Consider the following 23,265-nt stretch of genomic DNA (forward strand, 5'->3'; position numbering starts at 1 on the left):
ATCCTAACTGCAAAAGGTCACTAAACAAACGGTTGTAAGTTGAGAGCTATCTATAACTGTAATTGGCAATGTTGTTGTTGTTGTTGTTAGTTGCGAAGTCGTGTCCGACCCTTCGCGACCACATGGACCATGTTCCTCCAGGCCTTCCTGTCCTCCACCATCTTCTGGAGTCCCTTTAAGCTCACGCCTACAGCTTCAGTGACTCCATCCAGCCACCTCATTCTCTGTCGTCCCCTTCTTCTCTTGCCCTCAATCTTTCCCAGCATTAAGCTCTTCTCCAGTGAGTCCTTCCTTCTCATTCAGTGGCCAAAGTATCTGAGTTTCAATTGGCAATATGATCAGTAATTGTCTACGGAGATCCTCAGTCATCCAGATGATGAGATGACTGCAAGGAATATAAATCTTTCCATTCTCCACCATTCAGTCAGAACTGAGGAAGCTTCTTGGATGAGAAGAGAAAAGTCTTCAAGGAAAAACAAAGGAAAAAAGCATGATTTGGGACATGATCAGTAACTCTAATATATTATGTCATGTTTTAAACCTGAGTCTGGAATTCTGTCTTCTCACTGATGCTTGCCTTTCTAACACAGGGGAGTGCAAGGCATGGCCAAAAGAAAGTCAAGATGGATAGCTGCACCTTAAAAAGAAGAGCTTCAATTGCCCCATTGCAGCCTCCATCTCAGCCAAACCCTGCAGGCTCCTCTCTATCCTCAAAACCGTCTACGGTATCCCGAATTTCCTTTGGCAACACGTCACACCTCTGTTCTGTGATTGTGTTCAGAACTCTAAAACAAGTACAAATTTTATACTTTGGTACCAAGTGAAAAGAACTGTTGTTCTTGTGTTTTTTTTACCCAGTGATGAAAGAGGGAAAGGACAGGCAAGTCTCAAAATGCCAGCCAAACATTATGGGAGTTAACATGTAATCTACTTTGATCACTGAATCTGCAAGTCAAGCAAGTATCTGGGAGAATGTGCTCCATACATTAAATAATCAAAGGAACATGATACATGTATGTGTGTGTGTGAGGGAGAGAGAGACAGGGGGGGAGGGAGGGAAGGAGGGAGGGAGAGGGAGGGGGAGGGAGAAAGAGGGAGGGAGGGAAGGAGGGAGGGAGAAAGAGAGAGAGAGAGAGAACACTATCATAGCACTGGTTGATATTTCATCCACCACCAAGGTCCATTCCTTGAGTCGTTTCCCCATCTGTCAATTCTATATCTATTTCTCCCCTTTGTGAGAACTCTGTACTCATAGAAGAAAATATTTATAGCTCAGGGTTGAACTGTGGAGTCCTTGATGCTCTCTGAGCTGGGTGGGTTTCTTACAGACATTTCATTACCAAACTAGGGAACATCATCAGTGCAGATGTTTCATTACCAAACTAGGTACATACGCTAGAAGCAGAAGGCAATCCAGCAGAGTAGAGCAGAGAAAATCAATGAGGCAACTCAGTGAGAGGAGGAGAAGGCAGTGAGAAGCCACGCCTTCGGACCGATAATAAAAGGGGAAGGTGTGGGCGGTGCTGGTTGCTGAAGGCAACTGTTTGGAGACATTCAAAGAGAATCCTGGTCTGTTCTCGTTAATCTGTTTGACTCTTGTTTGACTCTTGTTGGATGATTTGAATCATGTATTTTTGGCTGAAGAAAATATTCTGCTGCTTTTTTGTTTGATTTTTCAAAAACAAACAAAGCCAGCGAAGGTCAAACTGCCAAAACTCTTAACTAGCCTCTCCTTCCTGAAGAGAAGAATACTGTCATTCTTTTTCTTCCTTTTTTCTTTTTAGGCAATTTATGAACAGGATTTGTCTGAGGTGAAAGAATAGGAGCCATTGCCCTGAGGGCATGATCCAAAGTATTTTCTCACTGTTTGAAACCATCAGAGAAATCAATACTTACCATTCAAGGTAGTGAAACGTGTTTTTCTCACAGTCTCCTGTTTACCGGGCCATTTACTTCAACAGCCAAAGACAATAGAGGACATTCAGTCCCCTCTCCCCTTGCCTAAAGGTCTTCAAAAAGGCGCTGAAGTGGAAAAAAAAGTTATGTCAGGGAAAATCACCAGGAAGGAAGGCAGGGAGAAGGGAGGGAGGGAGGGAGGGAGGGAAGGAGGAAGGAGATGGGATGGGGAGAAGGAAGGAAGGAGGGAAGGAAGGAGATGGGACAGTGTTCATAAAGGAAGGAAGGGAGAAAAGAAGGAAGGAAGGAAGGAAGGAAGGAAGGAAGGAAGGAAGGAAGGAAGGAAGGAAGGAAGGAAGGAAGGAAGGAGATGGGACGGGGAGGGAGGGAGGAAGGAAGGATGGAAGGAAGGAAAGAAGGAGATGGGATGGGGAGAAGGAAGGAAGGAGGGAAGGAAGGAGATGGGACAGTGTTCATAAAGGAAGGAAGGGAAAAAAGAAGGAAGGAAGGAAGGAAGGAAGGAAGGAAGGAAGGAAGGAAGGAAGGAAGGAAGGAAAGGAAGGAAGGAAGGAGGGAGGGAGGGAGGGGGGAGGGAGGGAAGGAAGGAAGGAAGGAAGGAAGGAGATGGGACAGTGTTCATAAAGGAAGGAAGGGAGAAAAGAAGGAAGGAAGGAAGGAAGGAAGGAAGGAAGGAAGGAAGGAAGGAAGGAAGGAAGGAAGGAAGGAAGGAAGGAAGGAAGGAAGGAGATGGGACGGGGAGGGAGGGAGGAAGGAAGGATGGAAGGAAGGAAAGAAGGAGATGGGACGGGGAGAAGGAAGGAAAGAGGGAAGGAAGGAGATGGGACAGTGTTCATAAAGGAAGGAAGGGAGAAAAGAAGGAAGGAAGGAACGAAGGAAGGAAGGGAGGGAGGGAGGGAGGGAGGGAGGGAGGGAGGAGGGAAGGAAGGAAGGAAGGAAGGAAGGAAGGAAGGAAGGAAGGAAGGAAGGAAGAAAGGAAGGAAGGAAGGAAGGAAGGAAGGAGATGGGACGGGGAGGGAGGGAGGGAGGAAGGAAGGAAGACGGGACGGGGAGAAGGAAGGGAGGGAGGGAGGGAGGGAGGGAGGGAGGGAGGGAGGGAGGAAGGAAGGAAGGAAGGAAGGAGATGGGACGGGGAGAAGGAAGGAAGGAGGGAAGGAAGGAGATGGGACAGGGAGGGAGGGAGGGAGGGAGGGAGGGAGGAAGGAAGGAAGGAAGGAAGGAAGGAAGGAAGGAAGGAAGGAAGGAAGGAAGGAAGGAAGGAAGAGATGGGATGGGGAGAAGGAAGGGAGGGAGGAAGGAAGGAAGGAAGGAAGGAAGGAAGGAAGGAAGGAAGGAAGGAAGGAAGGAAGGAAGGAGATGCGACAGGGAGAAGGGAGGGGGGAGGGAGGGAAGGAAGGAAGGAAAGAAGGAAGGAAGGAAGGAAGGAAGGAAGGAAGGAAGGAAGGAAGGAAGGAAGGAGGGAGGGAGATGCGACAGGGAGAAGGGAGGGGGGAGGGAGGGAAGGAAGGAAGGAAGGAAGGAAAGAAGGAAGGAAGGAAGGAAGGAAGGAAGGAAGGAAGGAAGGAAGGAAGGAAGGAAGGAAGGAAGGAAGGAAGGAAGGAATGTTTTCAATGAGCTTTTTTATACAGGTAGTCCTCAACTTACAACCACAATTGAGCCGAAAAATTTCTGTGGCCAAGTGAGACATTTGTTAAGTGAGATTTGCCCACTTTATGGCCTTTTTTTGCCACATTTGTTAAGTGAATCTCTGCAATTCTTAGGTTAGTAACCTGGTCGTTAAGTGAATCTGCTTCCCCTTTGGCTTCACTTGCCAGAAAGTCGCCAGAGTCAGTCGCCAAACTTCCAGGTTTGGATTACATGGGGGTGCTACAATGGCCGTAAGCCTGAAAAACAAATCGTAAGCCCCTTTTCTCAGCGCCCTTGTCACTTTGAGTGGTCACTACACAAACTGTGGTAAGTCAAGGACCACCTGTATTTGTAAAAGACGTTTTGTTTCGTTTTGGGGGTGGTTTTATTGCTTGAAAGTTTTTCTACTCCAAACCTGTGGCCGAATAATGAAAGAAAAACTGACAGTTGGTAATGCTAAACATTAAACAACTTTCCTGCCATCATGCTCATTTAGAATTATTTCCTAACTACGAAAAAATGAGGAAGTAGTTCAACTCGATAGGCCAACGTTTATACATATATATATATATATATATACATACATACAGATAGATAGATAGATAGATAGATAGATAGATAGATAGATAGATAGATAGATAGATACATACATACATATATATATATATATACATACATACATATATATATATATATGTGTGTGTGTGTGTGTGTGTGTGTGTGTGTGTGTGTTAAGTATTCGTCAAGGCTTTTTGAATGCACCTTGCTAATTAACTCTTTCATTCCTGTTTTGGCCTGACTCAAGGCTTGTCCACAGGATATAGTCAACTTATGACAGCTCATTATTTGTGCAAACTATTCAAATTGCTAATAAAGAATTTTGGGAGGCTGAGATGATCATTTCGAACTCTTTATGTTCTCATCAGTCAGTCATACCCTTTATCTGAGATTCAAACCTGGGCTGATTATATATTAGGCGGTTGTCCCATTATATAATATATATTATATATTATAATAAGAGCCTTGGTGGAGCAGTGGGCTAATGCCTCCTTAAGTAACACCAGCTGCCTGCAATTAGTGCAGGTTCGCATCCCACCACGCTCAAGAGGTTGACTCAGCCTTCCATCCTTCCAAGGTAGGTAAAATGAGGACCCAGATTGTTGGGGGCAATAAGCTGACTTTGTAATAATGCCACTAGTAGCAATTGTTTTGTTAATGTGAATGTCTTTGATCAACAACACTGAGCTATAATTATGGGAAAACAATCAAATCTCTATGTGGACTTTGTGAAGGACTTGTCTGACCACTTCTTTGTATTATAGAGAGACTGGTTTGGCAGCCTCAGCTCCGCAGAACCTCCTTTCAGCTGCTGGGTTAAAGAAATGCAAACTGGAAGAGCAGGTCCGACCGAAATGCGAAAAAGAAAAAAAAATGGCTTATTGTCTCTGCAGATTTACCCACACTTCTCCTCCTTGCTATCTCTGCTGCATTTCCTAGCATGACTTGAAAGAAGGACAAAGCTGCAGAAATCCAAGAGGGTGAAGGAAAAGAGACGGAGAGAAAGTGAGAAAAAAAGAGAGAGGACGGGGGGGGGGGGAGGTGGGAAAAAGAGAGAAGATTGTGGAAAAGATGCACCCATTGGACGTGAGTATCGCTACTGGTTTAGGGATGATTTTTTTTTAAACCCAGATTGCTTCCGGTATTGAACAGGGATTATTGCCTTTAGCATATGGTTTGCAGAGAAGGACTTTTGGGACCTTGTTGTGAAAATGTACCTTGGTAAAAGAGGTGAAGCGGATATCCTGGGAAGTGGTTCCTTGAAGTGAGAACTTTCTTTTCTTTTTCTCGTATTCAGGAGTTTGGGGAGATACCTGTATGCCGTAGTTTGCGAACGCTTTTGTAGGAGCAGTTCAGAAACCTCTGAGCCATGTCCGTGTTCACTAGTGATCATGAATGGTTTATTGATGATCTGGCTGAAACAAAGGGATGGAAACTAATCAAGGAGGGAAGCAACCTGGAATTAAGGAGAAACTTCCTAACAGTGAGGACAATTAACCAGTGGAACAGCTTTGCCTCCAGAAGCTGTGGACACTCCATCACTGGAGGTTTTTAAGAAGAGGCTGGACAGTCCCTTGTCTGAGATGGTAGAGGTTCTCCTGCTTGAGCAGGGGGTTGGACTAGATGACCTCCAACGTCCCTTCCAGCTCTATTCTGATTTTACAAAAGCTGGGCAGTGCATAGGGTGATCTAAACAGCCACCTGTCTAGGATTGTCTTCTCAATATATCCGGAGGGTGGAAATCTAACCCAAATGTCCCACTATTAATTTCAAATGAAATCATCATTTTACAGCTTCCTACCAACTCCATCCCTACGTGTGCTGGAGAACAGCCTGGCTTTCTATTCTCTTAAGAAAAAGATTAGGGGAAATAAAAGCATCTGACTTTAAATAACAAGTTGATTCTCAAAACAGAATAAGTTGGGGATCAAAAATTAAGACTCTGGGGCTGTATGCAACCAGGAGGGCGCTCTTAGAGTTAGCATTTGTGCCACATAGTAAGATCACTCTTAACTTTGATCAGGCAACTTGTGAATTCAACCTCTACCTGTTTTAAGGGGTTTTATTTCAAACGCCAGGGAGTGAGCTAATGCAGTAGTCAGATGGTGTTTCATAAATGTAATACGGTACGGGTAGTCCTCGATTTACGACCACCAAAGAGCCCAAAATTTCTGTTGCTAAGTGAGCAAATTGTTAAGTGTGAATTTTGTCCCGCTTTACGACTTTTCTCGCCTCAGTTGTTAAGTGAATCGCTGCAGTTGTTCAGTTGCTCAGTGAATCTTCACTTGAGTCCGTTGCCAAGCGTCTAAATTTTGATCATGTGACTCTAGGGTGGCTGCAATGGTCGTAAGCGTGGGGGGGGGGAAATTGTCCTGACTCACTTTTTTCACTGCTGTTGTAACTTTGAACGGTCACTGGTTGTAAGTCGAGGACTACCTGTAGACTTGTACTTGGGGGGAAACCAATCGACTCAGGCTCTGTCGTTTAGGTTGGAGGTATAGAGAATAACAGAATAACAGAGTTGGGAGGGACCTTGGAGGTCATCTAGTCCAACCCCCTGCTCAAGCAGGAAACCCTACACCATTTCAGACAAACGGCTGCCCAATCTCTTCTTAAAAACTTACGGTGATGAAAGTACCCACAACTTCTGGAGGCAAGTCATTCCACTGATTCATTGTTCACTGTCAGGAAATTTCTCCCAAGTTCTAGGTTGCTCCTCTCTTCGATTGGTTTCTGCCCAATGCATTTCCCGTGCAGGTGTCTGCATTTCTACCTGCAACCAACTTTTTCACTAAGGTGGTATGGAAACTCCAATCTAAGTACATTTGCCAGATGTCAGATTAAGGCAAACCAAGATGTAGGAGCCAAAAAGCTCCAGATGTTGATCACGAAGGTATCTCCGAAGCTCTGCCCATTTTCACATCGATCGTGGGCAAGTTCTAGGTTGCTCCTCTCTTCGATTGGTTTCTGCCCAATGCATTTCCCGTGCAGGTGTCTGCATTTCTACCTGCAACCAACTTTTTCACTAAGGTGGTATGGAAACTCCAATCTAAGTACATTTGCCAGATGTCAGATTAAGGCAAACCAAGATGTAGGAGCCAAAAAGCTCCAGATGTTGATCACGAAGGTATCTCCGAAGCTCTGCCCATTTTCACATCGATCGTGGGTGTGATGCCTAAATCAAACCAGGCAGAGCTTTGATCATATTCCATAGCCACTATCTTAACTTTCCTTGACCACACTCTGTGGGTAACCCTTCTTGGATGACTGCTGCAAAACCTTGACATCCATCTGAGATTATCAGGGTGGAGAATTCAGAGAGAATCCCTACAATATTTCTTTCATTGACGATAACCCTAATAGCTAAATGGCACTATAGCTTGCTACTTTTCCTCTCTATGGAAGACAAAGAGTGCAAGATTAATAGGAAAAATTTCCTTAGCCCAGCTCAATGCAGGCTTGGTGTGCTGACTTTTGCAGTTTTCATTTGTTCAATGACCATCCGTAGCTAGTCATCCCATAATGCAAATTGGAGTCCTTGGTGCTCTCTGAGCTTGATGCTTTTCTTGCAGATGTTTCATCACCTAACTATGCACTGATGATGTTACCTAGTTTGGTAATGAGACGTCCGCAAGAAAACAACCCTGAGCTATAAATATTCTCTTTTATTGGTATAATGCAAATTGTCCCAACTGGGGCTGAGAGGTTACCACAAAGAGGATGGGGTCAACTTATTTTCCAAAGAACAAAGGGCAGAACAAGAAACAATGGATGGAAACTAACCAAGGAGAGAAGCATCCTGGAATTAAGGAGAAACTTCCTAACAGTGAGAACAATTAACCAGTGGGACAGCCTGCCTTCAGACGTTGTGGGTGCTTCATCGCTAGAGGTTTTTAAGAGACTGGACAGTCACCTGTCTGAAATAATAATAATAATAATAATAATAATAATAATAATAATAATAATAATAATAATAATAATAATAATAATAATAATAATAATAATGATGATGATGATGATGATGAGGAGGAGGAGGAGGAGGAGGAGGAGGAGGAGGAGGAGGAGGAGGAGGAGGAGAAGAAGAAGAAGAAGAAGAAGAAGAAGAAGAAGAAGAAGAAGAAGAAGAAGAAGAAGAAGAAGAAGAAGAAGAAGAAGAAGAAGAAGAAGAAGAAGAAGTTGGAAGGGACCTTGGAGGTCATCTAGTCCAACCCCCTGCTCAGGCAGGAAACCCTATACCATTTCAGGCAAATGGCTGTCAAGTCTCTTCTTAAAAACTTCCAGTGTTGGAGCATTCACCACTTCTGGAGGCAGGTTGTTCCACTGGTTAGTTGTTCTAACTGTCAGGAAATTTCTCCTTAGTTCTAGGTTGCTTCTCTCCTTGACTAGTTTCCATCTGTTGCTTCTTGTCCTGCCTTCAGGTGCTTTGGAGAATAGCTTGGCTCCCTCTTCTTTGGGGCAGCCCCTGAGATATTGGAACACTGCTATCATGTCACCCCTCACTCTTCTCTTCATTAAACTACACATACCCAATTACAACAACCGTTCCCGATATGTTTCAGCCTCCAGTCCCCCAATCATCTTTGTTGCTCTGCTCAGCAGAGGGTTGGAGTAGAAGACCTCCAAGGTCCCTTCCAGCTTTGTTCTGATTGATTGGGGCACCTAGTAAAGTTTGACAGGTTTCCAAAAACTTAAGCGGGGTTCCCTATGATTAGTACACGGATTGGAGACTACCACAAAATTCCAGGACTGCTGGCGAGACTGAGAAGTCAAAACCACATTCCAGAAGGGATCAGCCATGTCCACATTGTTGGCACGATCCCTAAGAAAGCTTTTCCATGACCTCATCAGAAGTAAACCCAGTTCAAGAGAAGCTTACCCTGTACGCAAATTGTCTGGAGGACAGGCACGACAAAAGCAGTCCTAAACTGCAAAACAACAACAGCAACAATGACGACGACAACAACAACAACAAGACAACCCTCCATAAAATCATGAAGGGCACATTACGGGTAGTCCTCGTCTTACGACCACAATTAAGCCCCAAATTTATGCTGGTAAGGGAGACATTTGTTAAGTGAGTTTTGCCCCATTTTACGACCTTTCTTGCCACATTTGTTAAGTGATTCACTGCAGTTGATAAGTCAGTAACACAGTTCTGGCTTCCCCATTGACTTTGCTTGTCAGAAAGTCGCAAAAAGGTGATCACATGACTTCAGGACACTGCAACCGTCGTAAACAGGAGTCAGTTGCCAAGTGTCTGAATTTTGATCACATGACCAGAGGGGGGGGTGCTGCAACAGTCGTGCACAAAATGGTCGTAAGTCACATTTTTCAGTGCCATTGTAACTTCGAACGGTCTCTAAATGAACTGTTGTAAGTCGAGGACTACCTGTGCCGTAACAGTGGGCAAAATGAGAAGGTCTTTATGTGGTGACGGAAAATACTCGAAAGACAAATGAGAAGTTAGACCTTTCTTATCTCCATTCATTCTAAACTGCCCTGAGTTGCTGGAAGTCAGGTAGCATACACTTTTAATACATTATTGTTATGGTTGATCTCACAGTCAGCCAGATGTTCAGACTGGAATTGGCATTTTGACCCACCTCTCCAGTCCTTCCCAAGAACCTAGGATAGGCAGGTGTGGATGTTTGGTGGTGTTAGAGATATTGTCACAGGTGATCAGCTGTTCTGAATAAAGCTGCCTTTTGCAATTGACGCATGGGGATTTTTATCAATGCCAATGGTATTGGGGCTCCAGGTGTTTTAGGATTGCACCCAAAGCGCTTATTACTGTTGGTACTACCTTTGCTTTCTTTTGCCACAGTCGTTCTGTTTTTATTTGCAGGTCCTCGTGCTGTATTTTGTTATCTTCTCTTGTTCTTTCCCTTCTATTCTGCTGTCTCCAAGTACTGCCATGTCCTCTATTCCAACTGTATTGTCTTTCTTATCAACAGTTGTTAAGTCTGGGGAGTTATGTGACAGGTGCGTGTTTGAATTCTAAAGTCCAGGATTATTCTATTATTATTGTTATTGTCAGGGCTTTTTTTCTCATAGAACGCTCAGAACGGAGTTCCGGCACCTTTTTTGGATGGAACCTTGTAGGGTAGGCAAGGTGGGTTGTATGACATGTGTGAGTTCCGGCACCTTTTTCTTTTACAAAAAAAGCACTGGTTATTGTTGTTGTTGTTATTGTTGTTGTTTTTATTTGTTCACAATAGCAATAGCACATAAACTTATATACCATTTCATAGTTCTTTACAGCACTCTCTAAGTAGTTTACAGAGTCAGCATATTGCCCCCAAGAATCTTGGACCCCATTTTACCGACTTTGGAAGGACGGAAGGCTGAGTCAACCTTGAGCCAGTCAGGATCAAATTCCTGGCAGTGAGCAGAGTCAGCCTGCAATACTGCATTCTAACCACTGCGCTGCCACGGTTCATTTGAAACCACAGTTCTTTAGCTAGTGTTGGCCTAGGATGACGTACTGTATTGGTGCAATGTATTTACCAATCCAAGTAATATTATATGGGTAATCTACAATTAAATTCACAGTCAAAGTCTGATGAAAATCTAATAATTCAAGTCCTAGGAACTATTAAAACTGCATATGAAGATAGGCAATTCCAAGCAGGAGGGGGAAAGGAGAGGGGGAGGAAGGGAAGGGAAGGGAAGGGAAGGGAAGGGAAGGGAAGGGAAGGAAAGGAAAGGAAAGGAAAGGAAAGGAAAGGAAAGGAAAGGAAAGGAAAGGAAAGGAAAGGAAAGGAAAGGAAAGGAAAGGAAAGGAAAGGAAAGGAAAGGAGATAAGTTTGAGATGAAAGCCATGTGGGTGACCTTGGGCCAGTCACTCAGTCTTAGCCCAACCCATCTCACAAGGTTGTTGAGGAAAATAAGAGGAAGAAGGAATATTGGATATGCCTTGAGTTACTTATAAAGTAATAAAGGTGGGATTAAAGACGTAATAAATACAATCCACGACTAGAGTCCATGCCAGCAGCTTCTTGTCATTTGGCCCCAGGGTTATTCAGATGCATTCTTCCTCTGATTATGGAAGTGGATTAGCTATTATGCTCACGATAGCCAGATGAATGCTCTTTCAGTTCAAGATGACGGTGTACACCAGTCATGCGCTTAGTGACAACAGAAAGCCCCATTCGTTCTTGCACAGGTAGTCCTCGACTTAAGACCACAACTGAGCCCAACATTTCTGTTGCTAAGTGAAACATTTCTTAAGTGAATTTGGCACCATTTTACGACCTTCCTTGTGCCACAGTTGTTAAGTGAATCCTTGCAGGTATTAAATTAGTAACAGGGTTGTTAAGTGAATCTGGCCTTCCCATTGACTTTGCTCGTCAGATGGTCACAAAAGCGGATCGAGGACCCCGGGACAACCTGCAACCGTCACAAAATGTGAGTCAGTTGCCAAGTGTTCCAATTTTGTCCATGTGAGCAGGGGGATGCTGCAACGGTTGTAAGTGTGAAAAAGGGTCATCTTGTTTCAGTGGTGTTTTAACTTTGGTCACTAAATGAGCTGTTGTAAGTCGAGGACTACCTGTAACCCTAATGCAAGCTTGAATTAGGACTCTCGTGCTAATCTCTTGGGGTTTACTGGATCTTAATTTCAGAATCAGACGCAACTGGTTATTCCACCAGCAGTGTTTTAACACAGGGTGAATGCTTGCGAGAGGAAGAGGTATTGGGTTTTGTTGAAATGTGTTTACTTTGAGCTTAAGACCGGCCATGCAACTTTGCTCCAGCATGCGTTCTCGGATATCGCAAAGGCCAAAATTGTTCTAGTGCTAAAGGCAGCGCACAGCAATAGCTGTGGTGGGGTGGGGAACCAGGATCAGTTAGTCTCTGTTTTACTTGCTTGGTGAGTTGATGCTAAAAGATGCTTTTAGCAATAGCACTTAGACTTATATACCGCTTTACAGCCCTCTCTAAGCAGTTTACACTGTCAGCAATCTGGGCCCTCATTTTACTGACCTCGGAAGGATGGAAGGCTGAGTCAACCTTGAGCCAGTCAGAATCAAACGGTCAAGCTCGAAGTGCATGTATAACGTCGCCACCATTATTGCTTCTCAGCTTCCCAACGCATTGGGGGGAGGGGAGGGGGAAAATGGAATGCAGGCTCCAGACAACCAGAAGTCAGCCCTTGTGAACCAAGGACGTTTCAGCAGATGTTTGCAAACACAGAGAGACACTTTCTCATAACAATATATTGGCACTTGATTGGACCATATGACCTGCACTAACAGGGGGAGGGAGAATTCTATATTTTAACTATAGTAGATTGCGTGGGAAATAGCCAGAGCTGCTTTTGCTTCATTTGTGCCAAAACGATGTACTCAATAAAGTTTTGCATTAAGAGATGGGATTGTCTCGATGGTGGGCTTGTCAGTAGGAACCTTGACATAAACTCCTGGCTGTGAGCAGAATTAGCCTGTAATACCTCTATTCTTACCACTGTGCCACCACGGCTCCTATATCCTCTTATTGGGGAAATATGTGTCTGCTTGCAGCTGGCCAGAGATGGATTAGTGGCAGATTGCATTCAGCATCCTCGACTTACAACCATTTGTTTAGTGACCTCTCAAAGTTACAACACACTGAAAAAAAGTGACTTGTGACTTTTTTTCACTCTGACTGACAGCATCCCTGCGGTCACATGATCAGAATTCGGACGCTTGGAAACTGGTTCATATTGATGACAGTTGCAGTGCCCCAGGGACGTGTGATCCCTTTTTGCAACCTTCTGACAAGCGAAGTCAATGGGGAAGCCAGATTCCCTTAACAACCGGGTTATTACCTCACGAGTGGAGCTGTGATTCATCGTCCCAGGACGGTGTGAGCTGTAGAACCAGAAACACTGGAGCTCACAGAACCTCTATTTGCATTGTTGGAGAACTGGATTAATCAGGGCAAGTGCTGTTCTGTTCTTTCTTTCCTGGTTAGAGAAAAGTCCAGCCTGTTTCACCGCCCCAGTATCTTACCACTGGGAATGAATCTAGAGACTCTCATTTTGTCTTGTGAAGTGGAGTTGTTTTCACTTAATTCCTTAGAACAGGGATCCCCAACCTATGGGCTGTGGTCCACTACCAGGACGTGGCCTGCTGGCCACCAGGTTGCAGGACAAGCTCACACTAGCGCCACCACCGCTACACAAATAGGGCACCGCGTGGCAAAAACGGGGCACCGTAGGGCACACTGCATGGCAAAAATAGGGCGGTGCTAGCGAGGGTCACGCGGGCGCTAGCATTGCCCCATTTGCATCACGTGTGCTGGGGGCCCTGTTTGTGTGTGCACGCGCGCATGTAAAATTCTTCCCCCTCCCTTTCCCTCTGGTCCATCAACCAAGAATGTTTGGAGACCTCTGCCTTAGAACATAGAAAAATAAGGCTGGAAGGAGGTCTTCGAGTGCAACCCCAGGAGACATTATAGCCAAGGGTAGGCAACCTTGGCTCTTTTATGACTCATGGACTTCAACTCCCAGAATTCCTCAGTCAGCATGGCTCAGCTTGGAAACCTCTCCCTTTCCCCTCAGCATGGCTGGCTCTGGGAGTTGAAGTCCACTGGTCATAAAAGAGCCAAGGTTGCCTACACCTGCATCATACCATTCCGGACAAATGGCTGTCCAGTCTCTTCTTGAAAACCTCCAGTGATGGACCAGCCGCTACTTCTGGAGGGAGGTCGTTCCATTGAATTGTTCTCACTGTTAGGAAATTTCTCCTTAGTTCTAGGTTGGTTTTCTTTAACAATCTTCCACCCATTGCAGGTAGTCCTCAACGTTCAACCACAATTAAGCCTACAATTTCTGTTGCTAAGCGAGACCGTTGCTAAGTGAGTTTTGTCCCAGTTTACAACCTTCCTTGCCACCATTCTTAAGTTAAAACACTGCAGTGGTTACGTTAACAACATGGTTGTGAAGCGAATCAGATTTCCCCCGTTGACTTGGCTTGTTTTGAAGGTCGCAAAAGGGGATCAGCTTGATTCCCGGGCACTGCAACTGTCACAAATTGGAGTCAATTACCAACTGTCTGAATTTTGATCAGGGGGATGCTGCAGCAGTCGTAAGTGTGGAAAATGGTCGTAAGTCACTTTTTCCAGTGACGCTGTAACTTTGAACAGTCACTAAATGAACTGTTGTAAATCGAGGTCCACCTGTACTGCTTTCATTGTAAAGCTAGGTAGGTAATCCTCGACATACGACTGCTCACTTAACGATGATTCAAAGTTATGACAATCTCGGAAAAAGTGATTTATAATTGTCCTCACACTTATGATTATCACAGCACCCACCTACACACACACAGACTTGTGATTGCACTTGGGCACTTGGCAACTGGCTCACATCGATCAATTGCAACCAGTTACAGCATCCTGTGATGATCACAATCTGCGACCTTCCCAATTTCCAACAAAAGGAACCTCAGTTGTGGAAGCTGGATTCACTCACTCTGCAATGCTACTGTTCACAGTAGTGGAAATGTTTATGAGCCATGACTCAGCTGTTGTAAAGGTTGTAAAACGTGAATTGTGTAGATTAGATGTGAATGGAGTTATGAATTGGGGGGGATTGTATTTTCTTTGTTTTGTTTTTGCAATTTTTATGCACAGATTCCTCTAGAGCAGGGGTAAAGAACCTTGGCTCTTTTATGAGTCGTGGACTTCAACTCCCAGAATTCCTGAGCCAGCCATGCTGAGGGGAAAGGGAGAGGTTTCCAAGCTGAGCCATGCTGGCTCAGGAATTCTGGGAGTTGAAGTACACGAATCATAAAAAAGCCAAGGTTACCTATCCCTGAGGTAATGCTTAACTAATACACTGAAATGCCCTAGATCACGGGTAGGCAACCTTGGCTCTTTTATGACTTGTGGACTTCAACTCCCAGAATTACTGAGCCAGGTTGTAGTGTAGGTTGCCTATCCCTACACTAGAGCAAAAAGCTGAGAAAGGCTGTTCTATACCAGGGATCTCCAAATTTGGCAACTTTAAAGACTTGTGGACTTCAGCTCCTGGAATTCCCCAGCCAGCCAAGTTTTGGGGAATTCCATGAGTTGAAATCCACAAGTCTTAAAGTTGCCATGTTTGGAGATCCCCTCATCTGATTAATTGTTCTGTCAGGAAATTTCTCCTTTGTTCTAGGTTGGTTCTCTTCTTGATTGGTTTCCATCCATTGTTTCTTGTTTTGCTTTGGGGTGTTTTGGAGAATAACTTGACTCCCTCTTCTTTGTGGCAACCCCTGAGATATTGAAACATGGCTATCATGTCACCCCTCGTCCTTCTCTTCATTAAACTAGACATACCCAATTCCAGCAACCGTTCCTTGTGTGTTTTAGCCTCCAGTCCCCTGATCATCTTTGTTGCTCTTCTCTGTACTCTTTCTAGAGTCTCAACGTCTTTTTTACATCGTGATGACCAAAACTGGATGCAGGATTCCAAGCGTGGCCTTACCAAGGCATTGTAAAGTGTACTAACACTTCATGTGATCCTGATTCTATCCCTCTGTTAATGCAACTTTGAACAGTTGCTAAGCACCTACTCTCTTTTATTCAAAATATTCAGAGTGAGACAGTATGCATACTAATTGTAATCGAGTTTGGGAGCTTTCAGGACAGCATCCTGGGGTAACAGTTCAGCCAGGCTCACAGGCTCAGGCTGAATGGAAAGCCAAGAATGCCATCACTTGCAGTCACAGGCTAGTTTATGATTCTGGAACAGGTGCCATGTGTCCAATTAGAAACAGTACTGTATTTCCGCCCACATTCCTGGGGTAGCTTTCAGCTGGAGAGTGTCCTACTTTGACCTTAATAGCCTATACCAAGTTTGACAAGCCGGATGGAGCAAGAGGGTAACATGAGCAGAGAAGTCAGATTGAAGAAACAGATTTGCAATCGCTTGGAAATTCTGATTTAAGTCTCAGGCCTTGCCAAGTGAAGATAATAATAATAATAATAATAATAATAATAATAATAATAATAATAATAATAATAATAATAATAATAATAATAATAATAATAAGAAGAAGAAGAAGAAGAAGAAGAAGAAGAAGAAGAAGAAGAAGAAGAAGAAGAAGAAGAAGAAGAAGAAGAAGAAGAAGAAGAAGTAGTAGTTTGAAGGGACCTTGGAGGTCATCTAGTCCAACCCCCTGCTCAGGCAGGAAAACTTATACCATTTCAGGCAAATGGCTGTCCAGTCTCTTCTTAAAAACCTCCAGTGTTGGAGCATTCACCACCTCTGGAGGCAGGTCGTTCCACTGGTTAATTGTTCTAACTGTCAGGAAGTTTCTCCTTAGTTCTAGGTTGCTTCTCTCCTTGACCAGCTCTGGATGCCTGGGGATTTGCGAGAAAGCCATGCTGAGGGGAAAGGGAGAGGTTTCCAAGCTGAGCCATGCTGGCTCAGGAATTCTGGGAGTTGAAGTCCACGAGTCATTATTATTATTTAGATTTATTATTTAGATTTATATACCGCCCTTTCCCAAAGGACTCAGGGCGGTTTACAGGATATTTAAAAGAAAATCAATACAAAAGTTAAAACAATTAAAAAGATTAAATGAAACCCTGAGAGAAAATAAAAACCCCAGTTAAAATTAAAATTAAAAATTCTCAGCCTGGGCCAGAGAGCTCGAAGAGCCAGGTCTTCAGGTCCCGGCGGAATGAACGGAGGTTGGGGGCAGTCCTAAGCTCCGCAGGCAGCTGGTTCCAAAGGGCAGGCGCGCCCACTGAGAAGGCCCTACCCCGGGTGTTACCCGCCGGCAATCTTTAACCGGCGGCACCCTGAGAAGACCCTCCCTGTGGGAGCACACTGGACGAAGGGAGCTTGATGCTGGCAGCAGGTGTTCCCTCAGATATGCCGGACCCTCGCCATTTAGGGCTTTATAGGTCATCACCAGCACCTTGAATCTCACCTGAAGGGCAACCGGAAGCCAATGCAGCTCGCAGAGTAGAGGTGTTACATGGGAGTATCGGGAGACCCCCATCACGACTCGCGCGACCGCATTCTGCACCAGCTGAAGCCTCCGGGTGGTCCTCAAGGGCAGCCCCATGTAGAGAGCGTTGCAGTAGTCTAAACGGGAGGTCACGAGCGCATGAGTGACTGTGCATAGGGCATCTCGGTCCAGGTAGGGTCGCAACTGGCGCACCAGGCGAACCTGGGCAAAAGTCATAAAAGAGCCAAGGTTGCCTATCCCTGAGGTAATGCTTAACTAATACACTGAAATGCCCTAGATCAGGGGTAGGCAACTTTGGCTCTTTTATGACTCGTGGACTTCAACTCCCAGAATTCCTGAGTCAGCCATGCTGAGGGGAAAGGGAGAGGTTTCCAAGCTGAGCCATGCTGGCTCAGGAATTCTGGGAGTTGAAGTCCACAAGTCATAAAAGAGCCAAGGTTCCCTACCCCTGTTCTAGTCCAACCCCCTGCTCAAGCAGAAAACTACACCATTTCAGACAAATATTCTTTCTTCCCTCCCTCCCTCCCTCCTTCCTTCCTTCCTTTACTTTCTTTCTTAACATTATTATGTAAAGTTTTTACAAATAATAAATGATAATATAAATTAAATTCCAGGAGAGTGGGAGAAAATGAAGAGTAAATGAATAGAAAGTGGAAGGAAAGAAAGAAGAGAGAGAGAAAGAAATGAAAGAAAAAAGAAAAAGTAATAGTTAAAGAAGTGACTTCTAATCTTCATCACAAGTACAGGCAAACTGAATATTTCTTCCAACCCATAAGATTGTATGCATGCATCTGTTCTTCCAATAGCCCATCCTTTATCCATTTGCAAATCCATAAATCATTAACGTTTCACTCCAGATATAAGCAAAAGTTCATGAAGGGGCTCCAGAACTTTATGAAATTATACCTTGTTTTAACCCTGATTGAACAAATTGGCTTTAAATTTCTCGCTTTTGCTTCAAAATGTTGCTTTTCTGCTAAATAAGCCGCATGTGTGTAACTATTTAGACATTTGGCAATTTAAAAAAAGAAGCATGAAATGACCTAGAACAGATGGAGGAAGAGTGTTCTAGAACCCAGATCTCTGGCCAACCCTTTCTGACTTAACTGGTGGCCCTTTTTGCTTCTTCCCTTGCCTGTTTCTTAACTAAACTCCCCTGACAGGTTTATTAGTAGCATTGGAAAACAGGGCCATGCAAAGTATGCTAGTCCATGAAAGCATCTCTCCTCCGAGCATTAAAGCAGCTGCATCCTTACGTTTTGCACAGCTCTTCTGAAGATTGTTTTTGGTTATTTAACCAGATGTCAGGAAAAAAACAACAACAGCTGTTTGGTTTTTCTGGCAGTCCCGGTTGAAGAGTACAGACAGCCACACACAAAAAATCAGAGGCTACATTCAAAGCAGCACACCTGATTTTCCAAAGGACACATAGGTAGTTGACTTACCACCATTCCTTTAGGAACTGTTCGAAATTACAACAGCATTGGAAAAAAATATACTGATGACCGTTTTTCGCACTTACAACCCTTGGGGCATCCCCATGGTCACATGATCAAAATTCAGACGCTTAGCAACTGACTCATATTTATGACGGTTGCCGTGTCCCGGGGTCACATGATTCCCCTTTTGCGACCTTCTGACAAGCAAAGTCAATGGGGAAGCCAGATTCATTTAATGACCCTGTTCCTAACTTAGCAACCGCAGTGTTTCATTTAACCACCATGGCAAGAGAGGACGTGAAATGGAGCTAAACTCACTTGACAAATGTCTCCCTTAACAACAGAAATGTTGGGCTCAATTGTGGTCATCAGACAAGAACTACCTGTAGCCAGTGGTGGAATTCAAATATGTGAACAATCTTTTCTCTGTGTGGATGCCGCTTCTGGAAGTCCATTCTGGGCCTGAGCAACAAAAAAATTAGCTACCGGTTCTGCCGAAGTGGTGCGAACTGGCTGGATCCCACCACTGCCTGTAGCTACTTTCATATTTTGAGGAGCAGATGTCCTCCAGACATGTTGACATGCTTTGAAAATGTGGTGCTTTCTGTCTCTCTGTAGGAATGTTTCTCAGCAAACAAGAGCGGTCTTTCCTCCGTAGCCATCAAGACTAGCTGCCAAAAAAAAAAAATTGCAATGATGTTCTGCGCAATTCTCTACGTTAAGCTCAACGTATAACTATAACAGAATAATAGAGTTGGAAGGGACCTTGGAGGTCTTCTAGTCTAACCTCTGCTCAAGCAGGAGAGCCTATATCATTTCAGATAAATGGTTGTCCACTCTCTTCTTAAAAGCCTCCAGTGACGAAGCATCCCAACTTCTGGAGGCAAGCTGTTCCACGGGTTAATTGTTCTTACTGTTAGGAAATTTCTCCTTAGTTCCAGATATCTTCTCTCCTTGATTAGTTTCCATCCACTGTTCCTAGTCTTGTCTTCCAGTGCTTTGGAAAATAGGTTGATCCCCTCAATTATTGGAGCGCTACTTTCATGTCACCCACAACCCTTCCTTTCATTAAACTGGACATACCCAATTCCTGCAACCATTCTTTATATGTTTTAGCCTCCAGTCCCCTGATCATCTTTGATGCTCTTCTCAGCGCTCTAGCATGTCTGTATACTGTATTTTATCCAGTGACTTCTCTCCATAATATTACATACTATCTCTTTCTGAAGTCAGGGAAATCTGCCATGGCAAATTAGCAACCAAAAGAGGTTTTTTTTCCAGTTTAATAAACCCACAGATTTCTTTTTAACTTCCTTTATTAGTGGAGTTACTAAGCCTGCATTCCAGCCACAGGTACGTATTAATGCAATTTGAGCTTCCTGGAAAAATTTATCTTCCTGAAAGCTTTTCCCATCAGACTCTTGTCACGGGTCCTGAACGGAGTTGGCAAAGCTTCAAACTTGTGTAATAAAACTTTTGGAAACCCCTTGGGGAAATGAGACACTATTCAATGGTCACGATAAATTAAGACTGGTAGCTAAAGGAAATCTGTGCAAATGCAGTAATTACCCATGACAAGTAGGTGATTTAGAACACAATCTATTTTCTTCCTTCAGCTTCCTACAATTTATTTGGGCCTTCGAAAAGTGCTGTAAAGTACTCACCTATGGTGAATAACAGTAATCCTCCAGGGGAACCAGGCAATATGCTTTATAGGCATATTATGTATTTAACTCTGTGGATCAGATATGTCATGTTTTATTTCCTTTTATTAACTTATTTTCCTTAAAACATAAAGGTTGAACATAAAATATTCTACAAACTAAGCAAAAGCATACTCACAGAGAAACCATTATTTATATTACACCCAGAAAACTGCTTGTAGACTATATGATCAAATACTGTCTTATTAAAGTTGTTAAACCACTTTACAAACTGTTCAAACTGTCCAATATTCATTTCCAAGACAGTGGCTAGACCACAGGTCTGCAACCCGCGGCTCCGGAGCCGCATGCGGCTCTTTCAGCCGTCTCCTGCGGCTCCCAGTCCTCTGCCATGTGCAGTCCAAAAAAAAAAAGTGGGACTAAAAAAGTTCAACCAATCAATTCAAATATGCAGGGTAGGTGTATATCTCGCCTTGGCTCCACTCTTCAGTCAAACCCTGTTCTGTGCATGCACGCATGTACGCGCATGTGCACACATTTTTTGCGGCTCCCAGTTTTTCCTTTTGTGAGAGAATCGGTTCCAAGTGGCTCTTTCATTTTTTCAGGTTGCTGACCCCTGGGCTAGACTATTGTAAGAAAAGGACTGGCAGAACCTGGAGGCAGAGTTAAAAGAGCTATTAGCCTAGAATACCAACAAGGCCACAAGCAGGTGCTAACCTGCATTAGTTGAGAAGATTCCTATACGTAGACTGTTTATCGATAAATCAGTTAAATTGGCCCTTCATGTGTGGATCTGGTCTTTTGCGCCTGTCAACTATTGTGTCTAAAAATCAGAATTTTGGAGTAGTTCTTTGAATGCTTTAATTATGCCAAAAGAGGATTTGATTCTGTCTAATTTTAAGCAACTGGATTTTCACTTTCTAAAATGCATGAACAAGAGGATGAGATCACCATCCAAACATCAGCTTCCTTTCTCCCAACCCAGTAATAAAAATATATTTTAAAAAAAGTTAATAAATACCTAGGTTTTTTACCTTCTATGGCAATGCTAGACAACTAGTGTTTATATACAGGTAGTCCTTGACTTACAACCTATCGTTTATTGACCATTCAAAGTTACAATGATGCTGAAAAAAATGACTTCTAACAGTCTTCTACACTTATGACAGTTGAAGCATCCCCACGGTCAAGTGATCAACATTTGGACACTTGGCAACCATAGTTATGACAGTTGCAGTCTGCCAGGTCACCTTTTGTGACCTTCTGAGAAACAAAGGAGACATTTCCTGACAGTTAGAACAATTAATCAGCGGAACAACCTGCGTTATCAACTTAACAACTATTGGTTCACTTAACAACTTGTGTCAAGAAAGGTCATAAAATGGGCAAAACTCACTTAAAACTGTCTTGCTTAGCAAGGGAAACTTTGGGCACAATTACGATCGTTAAGTCAGCAGAAGTAACTACCTGTGCTAGTAAATCTCTCCTATGTGTCTGCTTGTAACCTTCAACTGGGTGAAATGCAGGGTGGCCATTTTTGAGTCAACCTACCTCAAATGGTCTAACTTACAGAATGTGTTCAAAATCCAAAACTCATGACTCTCGTGGGATTGAAATTAGGTAAAATGGTGGTGCTTCAGTGTCTCCATGCGGCTTGTGCTTGCTCTGCCACAGTCAGATGATCACCGTTTCTGACTCTCCTTACCAGAAAGCAAGGAAGCAAGAGAAGGAGTCAAGAAATTTAGATAAGGAATATCTCTAACAGGAAGACCCAACAGGTCACCCGTGGATTGTCAAGTGTCAATGCTGCTAACATTGGTTGTTTTTGCTGTGACAACAGATGGAGATGCAACCGTTTTCTTCTTATGTTTTACTCTTAAAGTTAGAGTTAGATGATGCTGGGGGGAGGAATGTGCATGAGTGTTTAGCTAGACATAACCATACTGAACCTAGTGTGAGAACCAAGGTTATCAAATCTCAATGAATCCTGAGCTCCCAAAGAAACCATCGCATCATGGATCTTTTGACTAGGAAATAGCAACATCAGAACTATTCAGAAAGGGTTTTTTGTTTTTGCAGCTCTAAATTCTTCCCTCTTAGGCCACAAGCTGAACACTGGAGAGAAGGAGAAAACTGATCCGAAACCGTCTGATCCGATCGCTTTCATCCCCACCTCAGACCCATCCATGTGATGATACAAAGAACATGGCCACTGAAAATTTTGCGGAAATCTTGAACAGACTCAAGGAAACACACGAGAAAGAAGTCCAAGGTAAGTAATGGTGTGTGGGTGGGGGTGGGTGGGGGTGTGCGCACGCGTGCACGCAAAATAGGGCTTCCACACTGTCTGCTTAGTTGGATGAATAGATTTGAGGCAGAGATGTTTAAAATGTAAGCATCGGGTGAAAAAATGGATGAAAAGTGGAAGGATTGCTGATTTTCTAGAGTTACAACTCTTTGTGAACTCAGCCACTCTTTGAGTTGTCAATTGCAAATACAGTTACAATTGCAAATACAATTGCAAATACATGCCAGCTTTCAATCTGGCTAGGTTGTGCAGATTTGCTTGCTTGCTTCCTGATTTAATGTTTACATATATACTGTAGAATGACTTCAGTTTAAATCTACTCTATCATCTATCTGCTGTACCATATATTGATTTCTACCCAACCCATTCATCCATCCATGAATCCATCCATCCGTGAATCCATCCATCCATTCAACCAGAGACACATAAACGTACACACCTATATACAGTATACACACATATTTCTACACGGGTAGTCCTCGACTTACAAAAACCCATTTAGTGACAGTTACAATGGCACTGAAAAAAGTGACCTATGACCGTTTTTTCACACTTATAACCCTTGCGGCATCCCCATGGTCAGGTGATCTGCATTCGGATGCTTGACAACTGACTCACATTTGTGACGTTTGCAGTGTCCCGGGGTCATGTTATCCCCTTTTGCGACCTTCTGGCCAGCAAAGTCAATGGGGAAGCCAGATTCATTTAACAACCGTGTTAACCAATTTAAGAACTGCAGTTCTTAAACTGCGGCGATTCGCTTAACAAACGGCGAGAAAAGTCGTAAAATGGGGCAAACCTCACTTAACAAA

General features: G+C 43.7%; 1 protein-coding gene across 8 annotated transcripts in view; it reads left to right on the forward strand.

Moving 5' to 3' along the window:
* The first annotated feature begins 4,892 nt into the window (after positions 1-4,892).
* The window catches only part of RBBP8NL (RBBP8 N-terminal like), a 59,182-nt gene continuing 40,809 nt past the window's right edge, over positions 4,893-23,265 (forward strand). For 3 of the 8 annotated variants that reach the window (XM_081322828.1, XM_081322829.1, XM_081322822.1), the window contains exons 1-2: positions 4,894-5,184; positions 22,246-22,417. Coding sequence is in view for 6 of the 8 variants with exons in the window: in XM_081322822.1 (XP_081178948.1) it covers positions 22,351-22,417 (67 nt within the window). In the remaining 2 variants the exon portion in view is untranslated. Of the gene's footprint in view, positions 5,185-9,985; positions 10,081-17,559; positions 17,822-19,815; positions 19,835-22,245; positions 22,418-23,265 lie in introns of those variants that run through there. The other 5 variants (XM_081322824.1, XM_081322826.1, XM_081322827.1 and 2 more) reach the window with 5 other exon arrangements.

This window comes from Vipera berus, assembly GCF_964194415.1.
Source record: "Vipera berus genome assembly, chromosome: 3".
Lineage (NCBI taxonomy): Eukaryota > Metazoa > Chordata > Lepidosauria > Squamata > Viperidae > Vipera > Vipera berus.